Source organism: Leptodactylus fuscus, chromosome 3, assembly GCF_031893055.1.
Source record: "Leptodactylus fuscus isolate aLepFus1 chromosome 3, aLepFus1.hap2, whole genome shotgun sequence".
NCBI lineage: Eukaryota > Metazoa > Chordata > Amphibia > Anura > Leptodactylidae > Leptodactylus > Leptodactylus fuscus.
The window spans coordinates 224,832,924-224,854,046 of record NC_134267.1 but is presented as its reverse complement, the minus strand read 5'-3'; the positions used below and the strand labels follow the sequence as shown (position 1 = coordinate 224,854,046).

Below are 21,123 nucleotides of genomic sequence, written 5' to 3'. Positions count from 1 at the left end.
TCTGGAAGCTAGATGAAGACTCCTTGTCTCCTCTCACCTTCCAAAATCTTGTAAAAATCCTTCAAGAGGAGTGCAAGGCAACTCCATACTAATGCATACAGTTCTACAATGGAGGACATAAAATCTTCCATAGGTGTAATGTGTATGTGCCGCAATACTTTTGCCCATATAGTATATCTGCAACAAATCTGCAGTTTGTGAATACAACCTTATTGGCGATACATAGATGTCACTTGCAGCCATGCTGGGACTTACTGGTCTAAACATATGCGGTTCCGGAAAGTGTTTTGGGTCTCTGTGAAGCCAGTATGGAGATAACATCAAAAGGTCGCCAGCAGGAATCTCATAATTCTGAATGGGTAGAAGAGAGCAAAATTATATAGACACACATGGTACGTTACACATACCCTGGTAAGACAGACAATATGGACGCTATTACAGCTCTGAGATGCCAGGGACAAAACTGTCTATACGTATTCAGTGATACATCCACACGTTTATATGGATGACAACCAATATGGTCCTAATGTCCAACATGAATCAAGTACAATAAAGCTAAGATAATGACATACATAAACTTGCAAGGGTTGGAGGACTTTCCTGGTAATGGCTCCTGGCGACCTCAGCCGTATGGCCTCAAGGATGCAGGATTTAAGGAAGGGAAGTTTCGCTAGTTCGCCTTCTGTTATATTCAGTGGTTGTTGACCTAGGACAGAAATCCAAATATTCATGAGACTGCGGCCTATACATTCATGACCAGGCTCGTGCCGCAATAGTAAACCTCTAAAATGCAAAATATAACGTTTCACCCCCATTCCATCTGCAACGCCCTCTTATTATTTAGCACAAAGTTTTCTCCTCTCGGCAAGTCCTGAAAAAAATCAGAACTGTTGGCATTTCGGCATGTATTAAATGGACGGCCATTTATTTAAATAGCTGGCATGTAATACCACATTTCCCCTGTAGTGGCCACTGTAGGGAAATTGTATGGTTGGTTGTCTTTTCTTGATTATAACAGTTGATCGCTGGGCAATCAACTGATCACTGTGCTAGCTTCAGTTTATGAGCGGACAGTCTTGGTGAAAACATGTCAATCCTCAAAGGGATGGTGTCTAGCAAACTGATCTTAAGGTCAGTCATTTATATTACGATCCTGGAAGACCCCTTTAATTGGTGGCAGCAGCCATACATAGACTTATCGTACATTTATAGTATTTTTCCATTACTATATAGTAATGAGAGGAGTAACTTGATGTTCCCGGACCCCAATGGACCCCCTACCATGTGCTATTTATAATACTAGTGTCTTATGTGGTAGGGGGCTTTGTACCCTCAGGCACTTGTCCTCAGGTGCAGCTGCCCCTTATAGCTAGGCCTCTGCCACTACTACTTGTCCACCTATCACGGGTGACGTGTCTCTGGAAGGTTATAAATAACACGTGTTACATACAGTATAATGTCTGAATTCCATGTAACACATGCAGAAATATTTTCCTAACTGCATCAAGTAGTATTTTGGCAGAGCGGGTCCTCTCCTCTTATTAAATAGCACAATTGTTCTCCTAGACACCGGCTCAAATCCGTGGTGATAAAAAGGAATTTCGACACCATGGTTAACATTTCTCAAAGACAAATTATACTTATAGCCGCAAACAAGATAATAGTATAGAGTCTGAAAATCAGCACTGCCACCTACTGGAAAACAGAGGGAGTGCACAAAGAAAGATACAATATCCCTATGGTGAGTATACTGTATTGTGATGGAAGGTGTAGACTGCACTCGACTATGAGGAGAGTCTAGTATATCAATTATAGAAAGGACTTCTCACATGACAATGAAGTATATGCAATTATAGTGTTTTATTCACACAAGTGGTTTAGAGCAACATTTCGGCCTAGACCGAGTTTGCTGCTCTAACACTGGATATTATTAGCCTGGTCAATATAGAATGGACTCCCACACTCCATGTGCGTTACACTCATCACATATATTCTTTACTAGCTGGTACCCACGACTTCGTCTGCGGTGATTGTAGTAGTGGGTATATACAGGCGTGGGTAAGGTTTTCGTACTGTGTATAAGGGATGGGATATGAAATGTAACTTTGTATCTTGTTTTTGCTGTAATTCAGAGAATACGTGAGACTTTTGTGTTGAAGTTACTTTGTATTAGAGCTGCTATATATACAGTGTTGTGAGAAACTTTACATAGTGACTTTGGAATAGAAGTAATTGAAGTTAACCCTTTCCCGCCGATGGCATTTTTTGATTTTCGTTTTTGACTCCCCTCCTTCTAAACCCCATAACTTTTTTATTTCTCCGCTCCCAGAGCCATATGAGGTCTTAATTTTTCCAGGGACAAATTTTTCTTCATGATGGCACCATTATTTATTCTATATCATGTACTGGGAAGCAGGAAAAAATTCTGAATGGGGTGGATTTGAAGAAAAAATGCAGTTCTGCGGCTTTCTTATGGGCTTTGTTTTTACGGCGTTCACTGTGCAACCAAAATGACATGTCCCCTGTATTCTGTGTTTCGTTACGATGCTGGGGATACCAAATTTATATGGTTTTATTTACATTTTGACCCCTTAAAAAAATCCCAAACTGTGTTAAAAAATTATTTTTTGAAAAGGCGCCATATTCTGACAGCCGTACGGGGATGTATAGGGCGTCTTTTTTTGCGGGACCTTGTGTACTTTGTAGTTCTACCATTTTCGGGAAATGTTATTGCTTTGATCACTTTTTATTCAATTTTTTATCAGAATCAAAACAGTGAAAAAATGGCGGTTTGGCACTTTTGACCATTTTTCCCGCTACGGCGTTTACCGAAGAGGAAAAATATTTGTATGTCTTTAAAGAGCGGGCGATTTTGGACGCGGGGATACCTAACATGTATGTGTTTCACAGTATTTAACTACTTTTATATGTGTTCTAGGGAAAGGGGGGTGATTTGAATTTTTAATCCTTTTTATTTATTTTTTTAATATTTTTTTTACTTTTTGTAAACTTTTTTTTTGCATTTATTAGACCGCCTAGGGGTATTGACATGTGTGGGCGGTGTCGCGGATTGTCAGAGAGGTGGGGGTCGGCAAACATGGCTGCTCCGGAGCGTTAAAGAGCGCCTCCTGGAGTATCATTAAGGTGAGGGGCAAAGTGGTAAAGTATATGTATATGAGATTGTGTGGGGTTAGGGGCTAAGCTGAAGAGGGCAATATGAATTTTGTGGCTTTCTATGGTCCAAAGTGTGTGAGATTGCAGAGATGGTGGTGTGAGTTTGGGTTTTGTGGGGGTCCTGACACAAACATATGTGTGCTATTGTGACAAAAGGTAGCCTATTGCGCAATCGGGTGTATTAACTATGTTTGTGGAAAATTTCAGCCAAATCGGTGGAGCGGTTTTTCCGTGATTGAGGAACAAACATCCGAACATCCAAACTCACAAACCCACAAACTTTCACATTTATAATATTAATAGGATTGTCAGAGCACCATCATGCCTGGTCATCAGCAATCTTATCTTTGTAGGACCTTTGAAATATCAACTAACCAAAAGACTTCATAAATTACTTACTGTATCTTGTATTATACTCCAAAGCCATGCTTACTATTCTGCTGGTGCAGTCACTGTGTACATACATTACATTACTTATCCTGTACTGATCCTGAGTTACATCCTGTATTATACTCCAGAGCTGCGCTCACTATTCTGCTGGTGCAGTCACTGTGTATATACATTACATTACTTATCCTGTACTGATCATGAGTTACATCCTGTATTATACTCCACAGCTGCGCTCACTATTCTGCTGGTGCAGTCACTGTGTACATACATTACATGACTTATCCTGTACTGATCCTGAGTTACACCCTGTATTATACCCCAGAGCTGCGCTTACTATTCTGCTGGTACAGTCACTGTGTACATACATTATATTGCTTATCCTGTACTGATCCTGAGTTACATCCTGTATTATACTCCAGAGCTGCACTCACTATTCTGCTGGTACAGTCACTGTGTACATACATTACATTACTTATCCTGTATTGATCCTGAGTTACATCCTGTATTATACTCCAGAGCTGCGCTCACTATTCTGCTGGTACAGTCACTGTGTTCATACATTACATTACTTATCCTGTACTGATCCTGAGTTACATCCTGTATTATACTCCAGAGCTGCACTCACTATTCTGCTGGTACAGTCACTGTGTACATACATTACTTATCCTGTACTGATCCTGAGTTACATCTTGTATTATACTGCAGAGCTGCGCTCACTATTCTGCTGGTACAGTCACTGTGTACATACATTACATTACTTATCCTGTACTGATCCTGAGTTACATCCTGTATTATACTCCACAGCTGCGCTCACTATTCTGCTGGTGCAGTCACTGTGTACATACATTACATGACTTATCCTGTACTGATCCTGAGTTACATCCTGTATTATACTCCAGAGCTGCACTCACTATTCTGCTGGTACAGTCACTGTGTACATACATTACATTACTTATCCTGTACTGATCCTGAGTTACATCCTGTACTATACTCCAGAGCTGCACTCACTATTCTGCTGGTACAGTCACTGTGTACATACATTACATTACTTATCCTGTACTAATCCTGAGTTACATCCTGTATTATACCCCAGAGCTGCGCTCACTATTCTGCTGGTACAGTCACTGTGTACATACATTACATTACTTATCCTGTACTGATCCTGAGTTACATCCTGTATTATACTCCAGAGCTGCACTCACTATTCTGCTGGTACAGTCACTGTGTACATACATTACATTACTTATCCGGAGTTACATTCTGTATTATATTACAGAGCTGCGCTCACTATTCTGCTGGTGCAGTCACTGTGTGCATACATTACATTACTTATCCTGTACTGATCCTGAGTTATATCCTGTATTATACTCCAGAGCTGCACTCACTATTCTGCTGGTACAGTCACTGTGTACATACATTACATTACTTATCCTGTACTGATCCTGAGTTACATCCTGTATTATACTCCAGAGCTGCACTCACTATATACATACATTACATTACTTATACTGTACTGATCCTGAGTTACATCCTGTATTATACCCCAGAGCTGCGCTCACTATTCTGCTGGTACAGTCACTGTGTACATACATTACATTACTTATCCTGTACTGATCCTGAGTTACATCTTGTATTATACTCCAGAGCTGCGCTCACTATTCTGCTGGTGCAGTCACTGGGTACATACATTACATTACTTATCCTGTACTGATCCTGAGTTACATCCTGTATTATACTCCAGAGCTGCGCTCACTATTCTGCTGGTACAGTCACTGTGTACATACATTACATTACTTATCCTGTACTGATCCTGAGTTACATCTTGTATTATACTCCAGAGCTGCGCTCACTATTCTGCTGGTGCAGTCACTGGGTACATACATTACATTACTTATCCTGTACTGATCCTGAGTTACATCCTGTATTATACTCCAGAGCTGCACTCACTATTCTGCTGGTACAGTCACTGTGTACATACATTACATTACTTATCCTGTACTGATCCTGAGTTACATCCTGTATTATACTCCAGAGCTGCGCTCACTATTCTGCTGGTGCAGTCACTGTGTACATACATTACATGACTTATCCTGTACTGATCCTGAGTTACATCCTGTATTATACTCCAGAGCTGCACTCACTATTCTGCTGGTACAGTCACTGTGTACATACATTACATTACTTATCCTGAGTTACATCCTGTATTATATTCCAGAGCTGCGCTCACTATTCTGCTGGTGCAGTCACTGTATACATACATTACATTACTTATACTGTACTGATCCTGAGTTACATCCTGTATTATACTCCACTACCTTTTACCCGCGACTTCGTCTGCGGTGATTTGAGAATTGGGTGGACACAGACGTGTGAAACTGTAAAAGTGCTTTAATAAGTTTGGTGGGCTAGCAAATGTGATGTGATATATTGTGTATGTAGTGATACAGACAATGTGATGTGTTGTATTGTGTATGTCGTGGTACAGACAATGTGATGTGTTGTATTGTGTAAGTCGTGGTACAGACAATGTGATGTGTTGTATTGTGTATGTCGTGGTACAGACAATGTGATGTGTTGTATTGTGTATGTAGTGATACAGACAATGTGATGTGTTGTATTGTGTATATAGTGATACAGACAATGTGATGTGTTGTATTGTGTATATAGTGATACAGACAATGTGATGTGTTGTATTGTGTATGTAGTGATACAGACAATGTGATGTGTTGTATTGTGTATGTCGTGATACAGACAATGTGATGTGTTGTATTGTGTATATAGTGATACAGACAATGTGATGTGTTTGTGATGGGTTATATAGTGGAAAGCTATATGTAAATGTGAGTGAGTAGAGTGAGGGCTACTCCTGAGGTGACAGTAAGGAGTGTGCAGGCAGGTTGAGGCAGGAAATGCCAGGCAGTGTGTGTGAGTCTATAGCTGGGGCTAGGAGTCCTGCTTTTGAGAGTCTCCTGCTAGGAAGCCATGTTGTTTAGTGGCACCAAAAGTAGCCTGTGACTCAATCCTAAGGGAAAACTATGTTTGTGGAAAATTGCACGCAAATCCGTCCAGTCGTTTTAGCGTGATTGAGGAACAAACATCCAAACTCACAAACATCCAAACACACAAACTTTTACACTTATAATATTAGTAGGATAATTCCTGAAGCAGATTTTTCAGCTTGCAAAAAACTCTGTATGAACATACACTTAAGGAGAGAAAGAATTAACAAAAAATAAATAAAATAAGTAAAATTAATCACCTGCTTCACCAAACACTGATGTAACTTCATTCATGACTTTTCTGTAAACTTCAGGATCTGATACCATGAATGCAAGACTCCAAAATGTGATCTGCCCAACAAAGAGGTGAAAATAAAAGGGGAATAAGAACTAAAATGAATTTACCTATAGCAGCAAATAGTATAAATTAAAAAAGAAAAATATACCGTATATACTCGAGTATAAGCCGAGTTTTTCAGCACAGTTTTTGTGCTACAAAGCCCGCCTCAGCTTATACTCGAGTCAAGCGGCAAGACCCCTGTGGCAAGACACCTGTGGGAGGCCGCTGGAGCAGCACTGTTACCGATAGGTGAGTTATGAGGCAGTGCCGTCTCCAGTGCCGCCCCAAGGTGTTTCCAAAGTGTCTTCTCTACCTTGGAAACATCTTGGGGCGGCCCTGGAGATAGCGCTGCTGCCGATAGGTGGGTGGTGAAGCAGCGCTATCTCCAGGGCCGCCTACAGTCAGCAGCGGGCCTCTGCTCCAGTATCCCCCCGCAGGTAGCAGTCTATTTACCAACTTCCCTGGGCCTACTCACTGCCGCCCCCCCTAAACCCCCCCCCACACACACACACACACTGCTTCACCTTATACTATAGGCCGCGGAGTCCGGCAGTGAGTAAGCCCGAGCCCAGGCCACGATCCCACTGCCGCTATTATTATACTCGGGGGGTTTTTCAGACTCCCGAGTATAATCGGAGCCCCAGGGGAGGGGAGGGAACATAATAAACAGTTTTACTCACCTCTCCGGGATCCGATGTTACTCCTAGCCGGCTTCGGGCCAATATAGTAATATCCCAGACGTCATGTAGTCTGGGATATTACCATATAGGCCAGAAGCCTGTGCTAGCAGTACCATATAGGCCCGAAGCCTGTGCTAGTAGTAATAGCCTGTTACTGTTAGCACAGGCTTTGGGCCTGTATGTCAATATGCTGTTACTGCTACCACAGGCTTTGGGCCTGTATGATGTCTGGGATATTATCATATAGGCCCGAAGCCTGTGCTAGCAGTACTGTATAGGCCCGAAGCCTGTGCTAGCAGTACCGTATAGGCCCGGAGCCTGTGCTAGTAGTAATAGCCTGTTACTGTTAGCACAGGCTTTAGGCCTGTATGGTGCTGCTAGCATTTTTCCCCCTCGGCTTATATTCAAGTCAATAAGTTTTCCCAGTTTTTTGTGGTAAAATTAGGGGGGGGGGGTCGTCCTATACTCAAGTATATACTTGATTCCACTGTTCCAGCACCAACAGCCTGGTCAGCGCAGTCGTTAGTCCTTGATGACATCTTTGCCCTCTTTTTGGGCCAGGACATCTCCAAATTTATTAGGTTTGCTTATGAAAATTCAGGACTCTTCTAGCAAATGCTCAGGTCACTGCTGAGGCCAGTGGGTGGATACTGCAGTGACCTGAACAAAAGGGGACGTCAACAAGGACCGGCAACAATGCTTGCCAAAAACAAGTATGCCTGGGCTGCATTTTTAGGTGCAAAACTCCTAGGGATGTGTCCTATACAATCTGTGTGCCTACTGTCTGTGGTGATCAATTTGTAGAGATGCTAGGTGGCTCAGTGGTTAGCACTGCAGCCTTGCAGCGCTGGAGTCCTGGGTTCGAATCCCGCCAGGAACAACATCTGCAAGGAGTTTGTATGTTCTTGCCGTGTTTGCGTGGATTTCCTCCCATTCTACAAAGACATACTGATAGGAGAAAAAAAAATGGACATTGTGATCCCTATATGTGTCTGTACCCCATATGTGCGTTCTTGGTGTTAGAGCAAGTTCACATGGAAGTAATCAAGTTAAACAAGAGCTGCAGCCATCTTCCGTATCTATATCACATTGAATTGAGGGAATGAGTGGTCAGTGCCAATCTGAAGAAATAAAGGCGTAGACTAATCTCAGGACGTACCGGGTTGGCATTTGCCTGTGATGCCCATAGCAATAACAAGCTGTTGTTGTATGTGGCGTTACCCTTGAGCGTATCCAACAGATGATGCAATAAGGTCTGCAAAAATTGGAAAAAAATATAAATCAATCATATTGATTTTACTAAATATCTGATAGCTATAGCATAGGAAGGGACTGCCCCATCATCATACATGGCCTGCCAAAATGTGCCACCTAAAGCTATGGGCCATAATGCCCATTTAATACCAGAAGTGTATACTGTCAGCCACCATGCTCTACATTACCACCCATAATGTTCATCATTACCTGCCACAATGTCCTACATTACCTGCCACAATGTTCTACATTACCTGCCACAATGTTCCCATCACAATGACCTACATTTACTATATGGTTACTGGTATGTCTAGCTACTGCCCCCTCACCATATACGACCTGCCAAAGTATGTTATAATGTCCATAATGTCCCTCCAATCCCAGAAGTTATTACCGTCAACCACAATGCTCTCCATTACCAGTCATAATGTCCTTCATTACCAACAAAATGCCCTCCGTTACCAGCCACAGTGCCCCTCATTCCCCATCACAATGGCCCAGAGTTACTGCTGTGGTTATGTCTAGACATTGGCATGTCTACTCGTCACCTAAAGCTCAGTTATCATACATGCCCTGCCAAAGTATGTCACCTAAAACTGGCCATAATGTTCCTGTAATCCCAAAAGTCATTACTGTCAGCCACAATGCCCTCCATTACCAGCCACAATGCCCTCCATTACCAGCTATAATGACCTCCATTACCAGCCACAATGATACCAATTCCTCATCATACTAGCCCCGATTTACTGCTGTGGTAATGACTAGACACTGGCATGTCTACTCATCATCTACTGCCCCTTCATCATACATGGTCTGCAAAAGTAGTTCATCTGGCCATAATGTTCCTATAATCCCAGAAGTCATTACTGTCAGCCTCAATGCCCTCCATTACCAGCCACAATGTCCTCCGTTACCAGCCACAATGTCCTCCGTTACCAGCCACAATGTCCTCCATTACCAGCCACAATGTCCTCCGTTACCAGCCTCAATGTCCTCCGTTACCAGCCTCAATGACCTCCATTACCAGCCACAATGACCTCCATTACCAGCCACAATGACCTCCATTACCAGCCACAATGTCCTCCGCTACCAGCCACAATGTCCTCCGCTACCAGCCACAATGTCCTCCGCTACCAGCCACAATGTCCTCCGTTACCAGCCACAATGACCTCCATTACCAGCCACAATGACCTCCATTACCAGCCACAATGACCTCCATTACCAGCCACAATGACCTCCATTACCAGCCACAATGACCTCCATTACCAGCCACAATGACCTCCATTACCAGCCACAATGACCTCCATTACCAGCCACAATGACCTCCATTACCAGCCACAATGACCTCCATTACCAGCCACAATGACCTCCATTACCAGCCACAATGACCTCCGTTACCAGCCACAATGACCTCCATTACCAGCCACAATGTCCTCCATTACCAGCCACAATGTCCTCCGTTACCAGCCTCAATGTCATCCCTTACCAGCCACAATGACCTCCATTACCAGCCACAATGACCTCCATTACCAGCCACAATGACCTCCATTACCAGCCACAATGACCTCCGTTACCAGCCACAATGTCCTCCGTTACCAGCCACAATGTCCTCCGTTACCAGCCACACTTTCCTCCGTTACCAGCCACAATGACCTCCATTACCAGCCACAATGTCCTCCGTTACCAGCCACAATGTCCTCAATCATACAAATTCTTCATCATACTAGCCCAGATTTACTGTTGTGGTAATGGCTAGACACTGGCATGTCTACACATCATCTACTGCCCCCTCATCATCATTCATGGTCTGCCAAAGTACATCACCTGGCCATAATGTCCCTCTAATTCCAAGTGCAATTATTGTCAGCCACAATGTCCTCCATTACCAGCCACAATGTCTCATCAATCACAATGACCTACATTTAGTATTCTGGTTACAAGTAGACACAAGCCAAAACTGTATAGTAAAATTCTGGCTCAAAGGAATCCATAGAACATAGTTGACATTGCTATCTAGAATATAAATCCAATCACAGTGGCGCCCCCTATACCCCAGGCACTGGTACAACCGTGCACCTGTTCCATACCTTACGGCTGTCTTCAGATGGTTTATTATGCTCGGCTTCAGCCACAATGTTCTTAAATAGGTTCAGCAGCCATTGCTTGGACTGGGACCAATCCCTGTGAAGCAGAAAAGCTGCTTAAAATCATAAAATATCTCGGCTTACTGCACATTGTAGAGCGCTGGGTGCGGCCATGGCTGAAGAAATCGATACAGAAGGAACAAGGATCGTGGCGGATTTAATTATTAAGGTGTGTGTATACTTTTGCAGATAGTGAAGGAATCCTGGGGCAACGCATTGACCGAAGGATATGACTATACACATGACTTGTTTGAGGGATGGTATGGCGGTACCTGGTATGGTGGTACCTAAGAGGTAACTTCAATAACACCAGTCTCACCCGGTGGTTTCATTTAGAGTCCAAATGAGCAGAGTGTTTCACCAGAGCACAGGAGAGGTGAGTAATAGTATTTTTTTTATGTTTGACCTCCTCATTCGGACGTGTTCAGTCCAAACGAAACTGCAGGTAGAACTTTGGAAATATTGTAATAAGATCCAGTTATTACCTTGGTTGATGTTCGGTTTCTGTCATTTTTGATTAATACCAATACTATCTATAGACTATATTATCTTTACTGTAGGACTCCTATCAGTCAGACTATCACTATCTGTAGAACAAAGTGCAGAGTATTACTACAGGAGACCAACCTTTGTGCACCTATGCCATCGTGTCATACAACACAACCTAAAGGGAGTTCCGGCATTCCGGTAGATGGGTCAGGGTCACTTGAATCCAATGGTGTTTTCCCCTTATGAATCGGTGTCTCCATTGCTGAGATATACCTACATATATACCTACCTATATCTACCTGTATCCTCTTAGTAAGGCGTAATGGTTTGTTTTGGAAGGGTGGAGCTGATGGGGCTTAAAGGGGTTGTGCAGGACACGAAAACACGGCCATTTCTTCTGTCCATTGGTCACATGGCAATGCCAAATCTCCATCTCATTATAATGAATGGAATGAGCTGCAGCATGGTCATATCCATAGAGGCCAAACCAGCTATTGCATTTTACTAAGAAGATGTATGTCGGTGCCTAATTTTGGCCTTCTCCAAGACAACCCTTTAAATAAGAATTATCATCTCCTCCACCAACGTTATCTCTTTGCATCCTTCAATAGACTCCACTCCACTGATTGTGGCACAGTTGGAATTTTTTCTCTAGCCCCCACCATTTCCAGGCAATCATTTCTGTTAGTTTTAGTATCCAATTGACTCTCTACTATCATGTGGGCGGTCCTGGGCTGGAGCAGATAGGTGGGTGGTCTCAGACTAACAGCATATCAGGTGCTGAAACTAAAAGTAATGATTGCTCAGGAATGGCGGGGGGCTAGAGTAAAAATTCCAACTGTGTTGGAATCAGTGGAGTGGCAGCTATTAAAGGGTGCAGAGAAGTGGAAGTGGTGAAAGGTGTCCTTTCAGACATATGATCTAAAAAATTAGACACCGGTTAATCTGTCCAGTGTCTAAATTAAAAATCCCTTCAATTATTTATTTGTGGTAGACGTGAAGTTGCTTCCAGGAGGTTCTGGTTCTCCTTGTGGAGATCCAGCTACTATAAGCAATGCACCCTGGGAAAAAGTATGTAAATTAGCCAAAAGTGTCTGTAGGATTCATGGGCTATATGACAGTACAGGAAGATCATGACCACAGGAGCTCACACTTACCACATTCTCAGCACAATGCCTCTATACAGTGGGGCAGAAAAGTATTTAGTCAGTCACCAATAGTGCAAGTTCCACCACTTAAAAAGATGAGAGGCGTCTGTAATTTACATCATAGGTAGACCTCAACTATGAGAGACAAAATGAGAAAACAAGTCCAGAAAATCACATTGTCTGATTTTGTAAGAATTTATTTGCAAATTATGGTGGAAAATAAGTATTTGGTCAGTAACAAAATTTCATCTCAATATTTTGTTATATATCCTTTGTTGGCAATGACAGAGGTCAAACGTTTTCTGTAAGTCTTCACAAGCTTGGCACACACTGTTGTTGGTATGTTGGCCCATTCCTCCATGCAGATCTCCTCTAGAGCAGTGATGTTTTGGGGCTGTCACTTGGCAACACGGACTTTCAACTCCCTCCAAAGGTTTTCTATAGGGTTGAGATCTGGAGACTGGCTAGGCCACTCCAGGACCTTGAAATGCTTCTTACAAAGCCACTCCTTTGTTGCCCTGGCGGTGTGCTTTGGATCATTGTCATGTTGAAAGACCCAGACACATTTCATCTTCAATGCCCTTGCTGATGGAAGGAGGTTTGCACTCAAAATCTCACGATACATGGCCCCATTCATTCTTTCATGTACCCGGATCAGTCGTCCTGGCCCCTTTGCAGAGAAACAGCCCCAAAGCATGATGTTTCCACCCCCATGCTTTACAGTAGGTATGGTGTTTGATGGATGCAACTCAGTATTCTTTTTCCTCCAAACACGAAAAGTTGTGTTTCTACCAAACAGTTCCAGTTTGGTTTCATCAGACCATAGGACATTCTCCCAATAGTCTTCTGGATCATCCAAATGCTCTCTAGCAAACTTCAGACGGGCCCGGACATGTACTGGCTTAAGCAGTGGGACACGTCTGGCACTGCAGGATCTGAGTCCCTGGCGGTGTAGTGTGTTACTGATGGTAGGCTTTGTTACATTGGTCCCAGCTCTCTGCAGTTCATTCACTAGGTCCCCCCGCGTGGTTCTGGGATTTTTGCTCACCGTTCTTGTGATCATTTTGACCCCATGGGGTGAGATTTTGCGTGGAGCCCCAGATCGAGGGAGATTATCAGTGGTCTTGTATGTCTTCCATTTTCTAATTATTGCTCCCACAGTTGATTTCTTCAATCCAAGCTGGTTGCCTATTGCAGATTCAGTCTTCCCAGCCTGGTGCAGGGCTACAATTTTGTTTCTGGTGTCCTTTGACAGCTCTTTGGTCTTCACCATAGTGGCGTTTGGAGTCTGACTGTTTGAGGGTGTGCACAGGTGTCTTTTTATACTGATAAGTTTAAACAGGTGCCATTACTACAGGTAATGAGTGGAGGAAAGAGGAGACTCTTAAAGAAGAAGTTACAGGTCTGTGAGAGCCAGAAATCTTGATTGTTTGTAGGTGACCAAATACTTATTTTCCACCATAATTTGCAAATAAATTCTTACAAAATCAGACAATGTGATTTTCTGGATTTGTTTTCTCATTTTGTCTCTCATATTTGAGGTTTACCTATGATGTAAATTACAGACGCCTCTCATCTTTTTAAGTGGTGGAACTTGCACTATTGGTGACTGACTAAATACTTTTTTGCCCCACTGTATGTGAGGAGGGGGCTCACCTACCTAAGAAACCACTCCGGAATTTGTGATCCGTACTCAAAACCATCGTCAAACTTCCGGAAGTGCTCCACAAATTCTTTGATGGTGTCCCTGCTAGTAGGACACATCCCTTTGCCAAACAAGTTGTCCACCACGGCCGGGTACATGACGCGTCTGACAAGAGAGTCAAAAAGGCTACTGAGCTCAAGATGGACATCATTTATCTGGTGGACTAGCACTTTAAGAAGAGCTTTGTCCAGTCTAAAACCATCGCCTGTCCCAACAGTGACTCGGGCTTCTCTCCCCCATGCTTTACACTGCAGCTCTGTTCACTTTTATTAATATAACCAGATTTTTATCATAGTAAGGACTGTAAAAGCACCTAAGGCTGGGTTCACATCTGCGTACGATGGAGTCGATGGACTGTATTTTATGGGCAGAAACCCGGCAGATCCCATTATAGTCTATGGCCATGATGGCGAACCTATGGCACACAGAGCCCACTGTTGGCACATGCGCCAATGCCTAACAGGGAATCCTGTCCAGGATTCCTCAATAATGAGCGATCGCAGCTTTTGGTTGTATGTGTAGCTTTTGGTTGTATGTGTAAATGCGCATACAACTGAAGACTGTAAGTATAGGCCGCAGGTCAGGCCCGGTTCACATCTGCGTTCGGTATTCTGCTTGGTACTTTTGTTTCTGTATGATTCGTACGAACACCGCATGGAAAATACATGGACCCCATTATAGTCTATGGGGTCCGTGTGTTTTCATTGCTCACCGTTTCTTAAAGCGTCCGGTATTCCGTTCGGGGGGTCCCCAAGTGGACACCCCGAACGGAATACTGAACGCAGATGTGAACCAGGCCTCAGCATGAACAGTGCTATACCGTAGGTCATGTCACTGCAATCCTTGAAGAGTATTTTTCCCTCCCCACATTCCAAGAGCCATTATTTTTTCATTTTTCAGTTCACAGAGTTACATGATGGCTTATTGTTTGCGAAACAAATTGTACTTTGTAATGGCGGCATTCAATATTCTGTGCAATGTACTGTTGAGCTGCAACATGGCAGCGTGTACTAGACCTATAGTAATGACAAGCCCGGGAGGCTTCAATAGACATCCGGCTGTCATAACAACTGGTGGCCAATGGCACCTGCGCACTTTAGATGCCGCAGTCGATTTTGCTGTGGCATCTAAAGTGTTAACAGCTGATAGCGGTGGGTGCTGGCTGTATAATACAGCGAGCATTCCCCATGTATGCAGTGGGCTCACCTCCTCAGCCCTCTCCATACAGCCCTTCGCGCCTAATCACGTACATGTATACGATTTGCATGAAGGGGTTAAAGGGCAATTCAATAGGGAATTTCTTAATCGAATAATTTTCATTTTCAAGTCTTAAAGAATTTGTAAGACTCTTATGTAATCTCATCATATGTCACATTATAACAGGGTACAATGAACACCATTAGTTATAGAACTCCCCACTTAAAAGAGCTAAGTCGTGTAATAAGGACTATGTTCCTCGTGGGCGGAGCTTGTACAAAATATGATACCTAAAATTCCTTACCTTACAAGGTCATAGAGTTCCTCAGTGCCTTGTGACTCCAGCTGCTCCAGTTGGGCACTGAACTCCTGGCACAGTCGGGGGATATAGGGGTTCAGCCTGTTCTGTGACAAGCGCAGCTTTATCATGTCATGGATGGCGCTGTGCGACTTGTAGAAGCTTTTCTTACCAATAGAAGCTGTAATACAGAACACAAGAACGTCTGCACCATCCTGGAACCTAAAGTGACTCTTCTACTCCAATCAAATCTAGAGCTGCGTGCAGAATTTTGCTGGTTTCATATTAGCTCTCAGACTGCAGGATCTCACATCTTGTATCAGCCTCTGGTTGTGTTAAATAGGTATTACTATCTGATCTTGGTAGGAAAGGCCGTCATTTTATGGGACCCCGGGGGGTGAAAATAGGAGTGCAATATAAAAAAAAAAAAAAATTAAAATGGGGAAGTACCCTCCATCCTTTACACCTCCATTTCTTATATGATTCACACCCAATTGTGGTTCAAATCTGCAAAAAACTGCTAAATTCTAAATGCAGCTTTAGATGTGACTAGTGAATAGTCTATAAGATCGTAGTTTCATGATGATTTTATTGTGAAACTGCAACAATATTTTGTGGTAATTGTGATGATAAGTTGCACCATGTGAATAGACCCTTAGGCTGATGGGTTGAAGCAGGAATGATGATAGTCCCAGCGGTTACCTGTATACTGGACGGGCTTCTGCACTGCTTGCTGGAAATCCACCTGCTTGGATGTGAAGAACTTAGACACTGCTTCTTCTCCGCTCACAAAGGTCAGTCTGTTCCCGGCCGCCGTGACTGTGAAAACCGGGCCGTGCTGGACCAAGAAAATCAGATAGTATAGGTTATTTCTGTATTCTAGTAGCCTTGTGGAGAGCCAGCCTGTGTACTGATGCTTCCTGGGAGAAATATGCTAATTAGCTTTCCTCCAAAAGGAAGAAACTGTCAATCTAATGCCACCTATACGCAGCAATTCTGTATGTCAGTGTCTGACCTGTAGGTGGCATTAGAGAGATAGGTCTTCTCCAGAAGGAAGAGAACTCATTTGCATATTTTTCCCATGAAGCATCCCTACACCAGATGAATCTCCACAAGCAGTGGTAAAGGGAGGAAGCAAAAAAATTAAGACAAGGGAATGCAATGAGGCTGACCCCTATAGGCATCATGCCAGTTAATTATCTCACAGCTCTCCTATATGTCCTGTAGCTTTGCAGCAGACAGTGGTGATGGTATATTACTAATGGCTGCCCTGATCACCGAGACCTCCTGACTAAGCTGATTATTTTCTATATGATTGAAGAAAACATGGCTGTCATGTTTTATTCTGATACTGAGCACCAAACGCCATGTAGTTTAGGTTATCTGAATGATCTTTTCGTGTTTGCATTATCCCTGTACTATGATGTCATAGCTGGTATTATCCCTGTACTGTGACATCACTGTGTGTATTATCCCTGTACTGTGACATCACTGTGTGTATTATCCCTGTACTGTGACATCACTGTGTGTATTATCCCTGTACTGTGACATCACCGTGTGTATTATCCCTGTACTGTGACATCACTGTGTGTATTATCCTGTACTGTGACATCACTGTGTGTATTATCCCTGTACTGTGACATCACTGTGTGTATTATCCCTGTACTGTGACATCACTGTGTGTATTATCCCTGTACTGTGACATCACTGTGTGTATTATCCCTGTACTGTGACATCACTGTGTGTATTATCCCTGTACTGTGACATCACTGTGTGTATTATCCCTGTACTGTGACATCACTGTGTGTATTATCCCTGTACTGTGACATCACTGTGTGTATTATCCCTGTACTGTGACATCACTGTGTGTATTATCCCTGTACTGTGACATCACTGTGTGTATTATCCTGTACTGTGACATCACTGTGTGTATTATCCCTGTACTGTGACATCACTGTGTGTATTATCCCTGTACTGTGACATCACTGTGTGTATTATCCCTGTACTGTGACATCACTGTGTGTATTATCCCTGTTCTGTGACATCACTGTGTGTATTATGCCTGTACTGTGACATCACTGTGTGTATTATCCCTGTACTGTGACATCACTGTGTGTATTATCCCTGTACTGTGACATCACTGTGTGTATTATCCCTGTACTGTGACATCACTGTGTGTATTATCCCTGTACTGTGACATCACTGTGTGTATTATCCCTGTACTGTGACATCACTGTGTGTATTATCCCTGTACTGTGACATCACTGTGTGTATTATCTCTGTACTGTGACATCACTGTGTGTATTATCCTGTACTGTGACATCACTGTGTGTATTATCCCTGTACTGTGACATCACTGTGTGTATTATTCCTGTACTGTGACATCACTGTGTGTATTATCCCTGTACTGTGACATCACTGTGTGTATTATCCCTGTACTGTGACATCACTGTGTGTATTATCTCTGTACTGTGACATCACTGTGTGTATTATCCCTGTACTGTGACATCACTGTGTGTATTATCCTGTACTGTGACATCACCGTGTGTATTATCCCTGTACTTTGACATCACTGTGTGTATTATCCCTGTACTGTGACATCACTGTGTGTATTATCCCTGTACTGTGACATCACTGTGTGTATTATCCCTGTACTGTGACATCACTGTGTGTATTATCCCTGTACTGTGACATCACTGTGTATTATCTCTGTACTGTGACATCACTGTGTGTATTATCTCTGTACTGTGACATCACTGTGTGTATTATCCCTGTACTGTGACATCACTGTGTGTATTATCCCTGTACTGTGACATCACTGTGTGTATTATCTCTGTACTGTGACATCACTGTGTGTATTATCTCTGTACTGTGACATCACTGTGTGTATTATCCCTGTACTGTGACATCACTGTGTGTATTATCTCTGTACTGTGACATCACTGTGTGTATTATCTCTGTACTGTGACATCACTGTGTGTATTATCCCTGTACTGTGACATCACTGTGTGTATTATCCCTGTACTGTGACATCACTGTGTGTATTATCTCTGTACTGTGACATCACTGTGTGTATTATCCTGTACTGTGACATCACTGTGTGTATTATCCCAGTACTGTGACATCACTGTGTGTATTATCTCTGCACTGTGACATCACTGTGTGTATTATCCCTGTACTGTGACATCACTGTGTGTATTATCCCTGTACTGTGACATCACTGTGTATTATCTCTGTACTGTGACATCACTGTGTGTATTATCTCTGTACTGTGACATCACTGTGTGTATTATCTCTGTACTGTGACATCACTGTGTGTATTATCCCTGTACTGTGACATCACTGTGTGTATTATCTCTGTACTGTGACATCACTGTGTGTATTATCCTGTACTGTGACATCACTGTGTGTATTATCTCTGTACTGTGACATCACTGTGTGTATTATCCCTGTACTGTGACATCACTGTGTGTATTATCTCTGTACTGTGACATCACTGTGTGTATTATCCCTGTACTGTGACATCACTGTGTGTATTATTCCTGTACTGTGACATCACTGTGTGTATTATCCCTGTACCTTTGACAAAAGTTTGCAGTGGGGCCCACAAGACTTTAGTTACGCCACTGTTTTGACTATTTATTTAACCTAAACCAGCCCAAGAAAGGCTGCTTTATAATCATGCTGAGCAGGACCTGTCCTGGGCTGAATATAGGCATGTCACTTGGCTTGGTGGATGGACGCACCCATGCTACTATTCACTTTAATAGGAACACCGTACTTTGGCTATCGCTGGCACTCCCTTCAAAGTGAATGGGAGCGTGGGTTTTTCCATCCACCAAGGGGGGGGGGGGGGGGTAATTCTGTTTCCCTGTTATGAATGCAGCCAGATTCAGCAAGCCTGGATATAGGCAAGTGACTTGGTGGATGTACGAAACCACGCTCCCATCCGATGGGAGTGCCAGAGATAGTACAAATGATATGAATTTACTTAATTTATTAAGGACAGTATTCCTAATCCAAAAACATGTGGGATATTAAATAGAAATAAAGTGTGCACGCTGCAAACCTGGTCAAAATAACCTCCGCTTGTGATGTCAGTGTATTCACATGGGTAATGCAGCAGAAACACCATATATACCGTATGGAGAGCAAACATCTCATTAACCAGTATTACCACGACTATATGTGATGGTGAATAATCCCTCTCTTTGGCTTTTATGGCTTCACCATCACCCCTTGCAAATACACTCCCAGGTGGTGCCCCGGCCTTATACTGACATGAATAGTCCATATACTGTATACAGGCATGTAGTGATTGCCTGGGCTTTATATGAGTGGAATGAGCACATATACCATATATACAGGCATGTAGTAAAGTTCCTGTGCTTCTTACACATGGAATGAACACGTTATACGGGTTTCTGTTTATACTGACTAATGACATTGTTCATTCCTTTTGATATGTCCCACATACATCACCAAAAGTACCCGATGACTATCAGGGCATGCTGGGAGTTGTAGTTCTGCAACAGATGGAGGGTAACAGGTAGGAGATCAATACTGTAATGTTGCAGAACTACAACCAAAGGCCCCCAGGGCATGCTGGGAATTGTAGTTCAGGTTGGAGATCAATACTGTAATGTTGCAAAATTACAACCAAAGGCTGTGAGGGCATGCTGGGAGTTGTAGTTCTGCAACTGATGGTCTAGTGCTCTAATGTATGGCCAATGACAAGAGATGAGCATTCATAAACTGGAGGGGAACTACAACCCCCAGCATCCCCAGACAGAATCAGGCTATTGGAGCATGCTGGGAGTTGTAGTTCCTCAGCAGGCACTACTCAGAATTGCCTTGTGTTACCTTCTGCCTGGCTTGTTCTATAAATTCCAGGGGGGCTTTGCCCATCTCTAGCGCAGCCCCCAGCCATGGTATCCAGCCACTGATACAGGGAGGTGCAGGGAGGCTTGGGCTTTTCCTGGTGAGATGCCTTCTGGTCAAGAATCCTGCCAGGAGGGCCAGTAGGAGCCCCAGCAGCGGGTACAGCACATCCATCCCCTGCAGCATCCTGCAGGCTTCTGCCACCTGCTGCCACCTGATCTAGCGCCTGGCAGAGAGTGACGTCACGGGAGGGCGTGACCAGCGCAAGGTGACAGGCGACAGCGAGGAGGTGCAATACAACCAATCAGAGGCTGCTTACAATGCAGTGACCCAATCAGATGTGGAGGCTCGCCTCTGGGGCGGGGCTCTCCGATCTTTACAATGAACTCAAGTCCAAACTACATTACCCGTCAGCCTGCGGGGA

General features: G+C 43.3%; 1 protein-coding gene across 2 annotated transcripts in view; it reads right to left on the bottom strand.

Moving 5' to 3' along the window:
• CYP39A1 (cytochrome P450 family 39 subfamily A member 1) overlaps nucleotides 1-20,900 on the bottom strand; it is a 43,611-nt gene extending 22,711 nt beyond the window's left edge. The window contains exons 1-9 of one of the 2 annotated variants that reach the window (XM_075266827.1): nucleotides 20,682-20,900; nucleotides 16,521-16,656; nucleotides 15,825-15,999; nucleotides 14,279-14,428; nucleotides 10,925-11,018; nucleotides 8,743-8,838; nucleotides 6,824-6,914; nucleotides 573-706; nucleotides 256-351 (exon numbers count right to left, since the gene is read on the bottom strand). In XM_075266827.1, coding sequence (XP_075122928.1) covers nucleotides 256-351; nucleotides 573-706; nucleotides 6,824-6,914; nucleotides 8,743-8,838; nucleotides 10,925-11,018; nucleotides 14,279-14,428; nucleotides 15,825-15,999; nucleotides 16,521-16,656; nucleotides 20,682-20,885 — 1,176 coding nt within the window. In that variant the 5' untranslated portion in view covers nucleotides 20,886-20,900. The remainder of the gene's footprint in view (nucleotides 1-255; nucleotides 352-572; nucleotides 707-6,823; nucleotides 6,915-8,742; nucleotides 8,839-10,924; nucleotides 11,019-14,278; nucleotides 14,429-15,824; nucleotides 16,000-16,520; nucleotides 16,657-20,681) is intronic. The other variant, XM_075266828.1, reaches the window with a different exon arrangement.
• Between the last annotated feature and the right edge of the window lie 223 nt (nucleotides 20,901-21,123).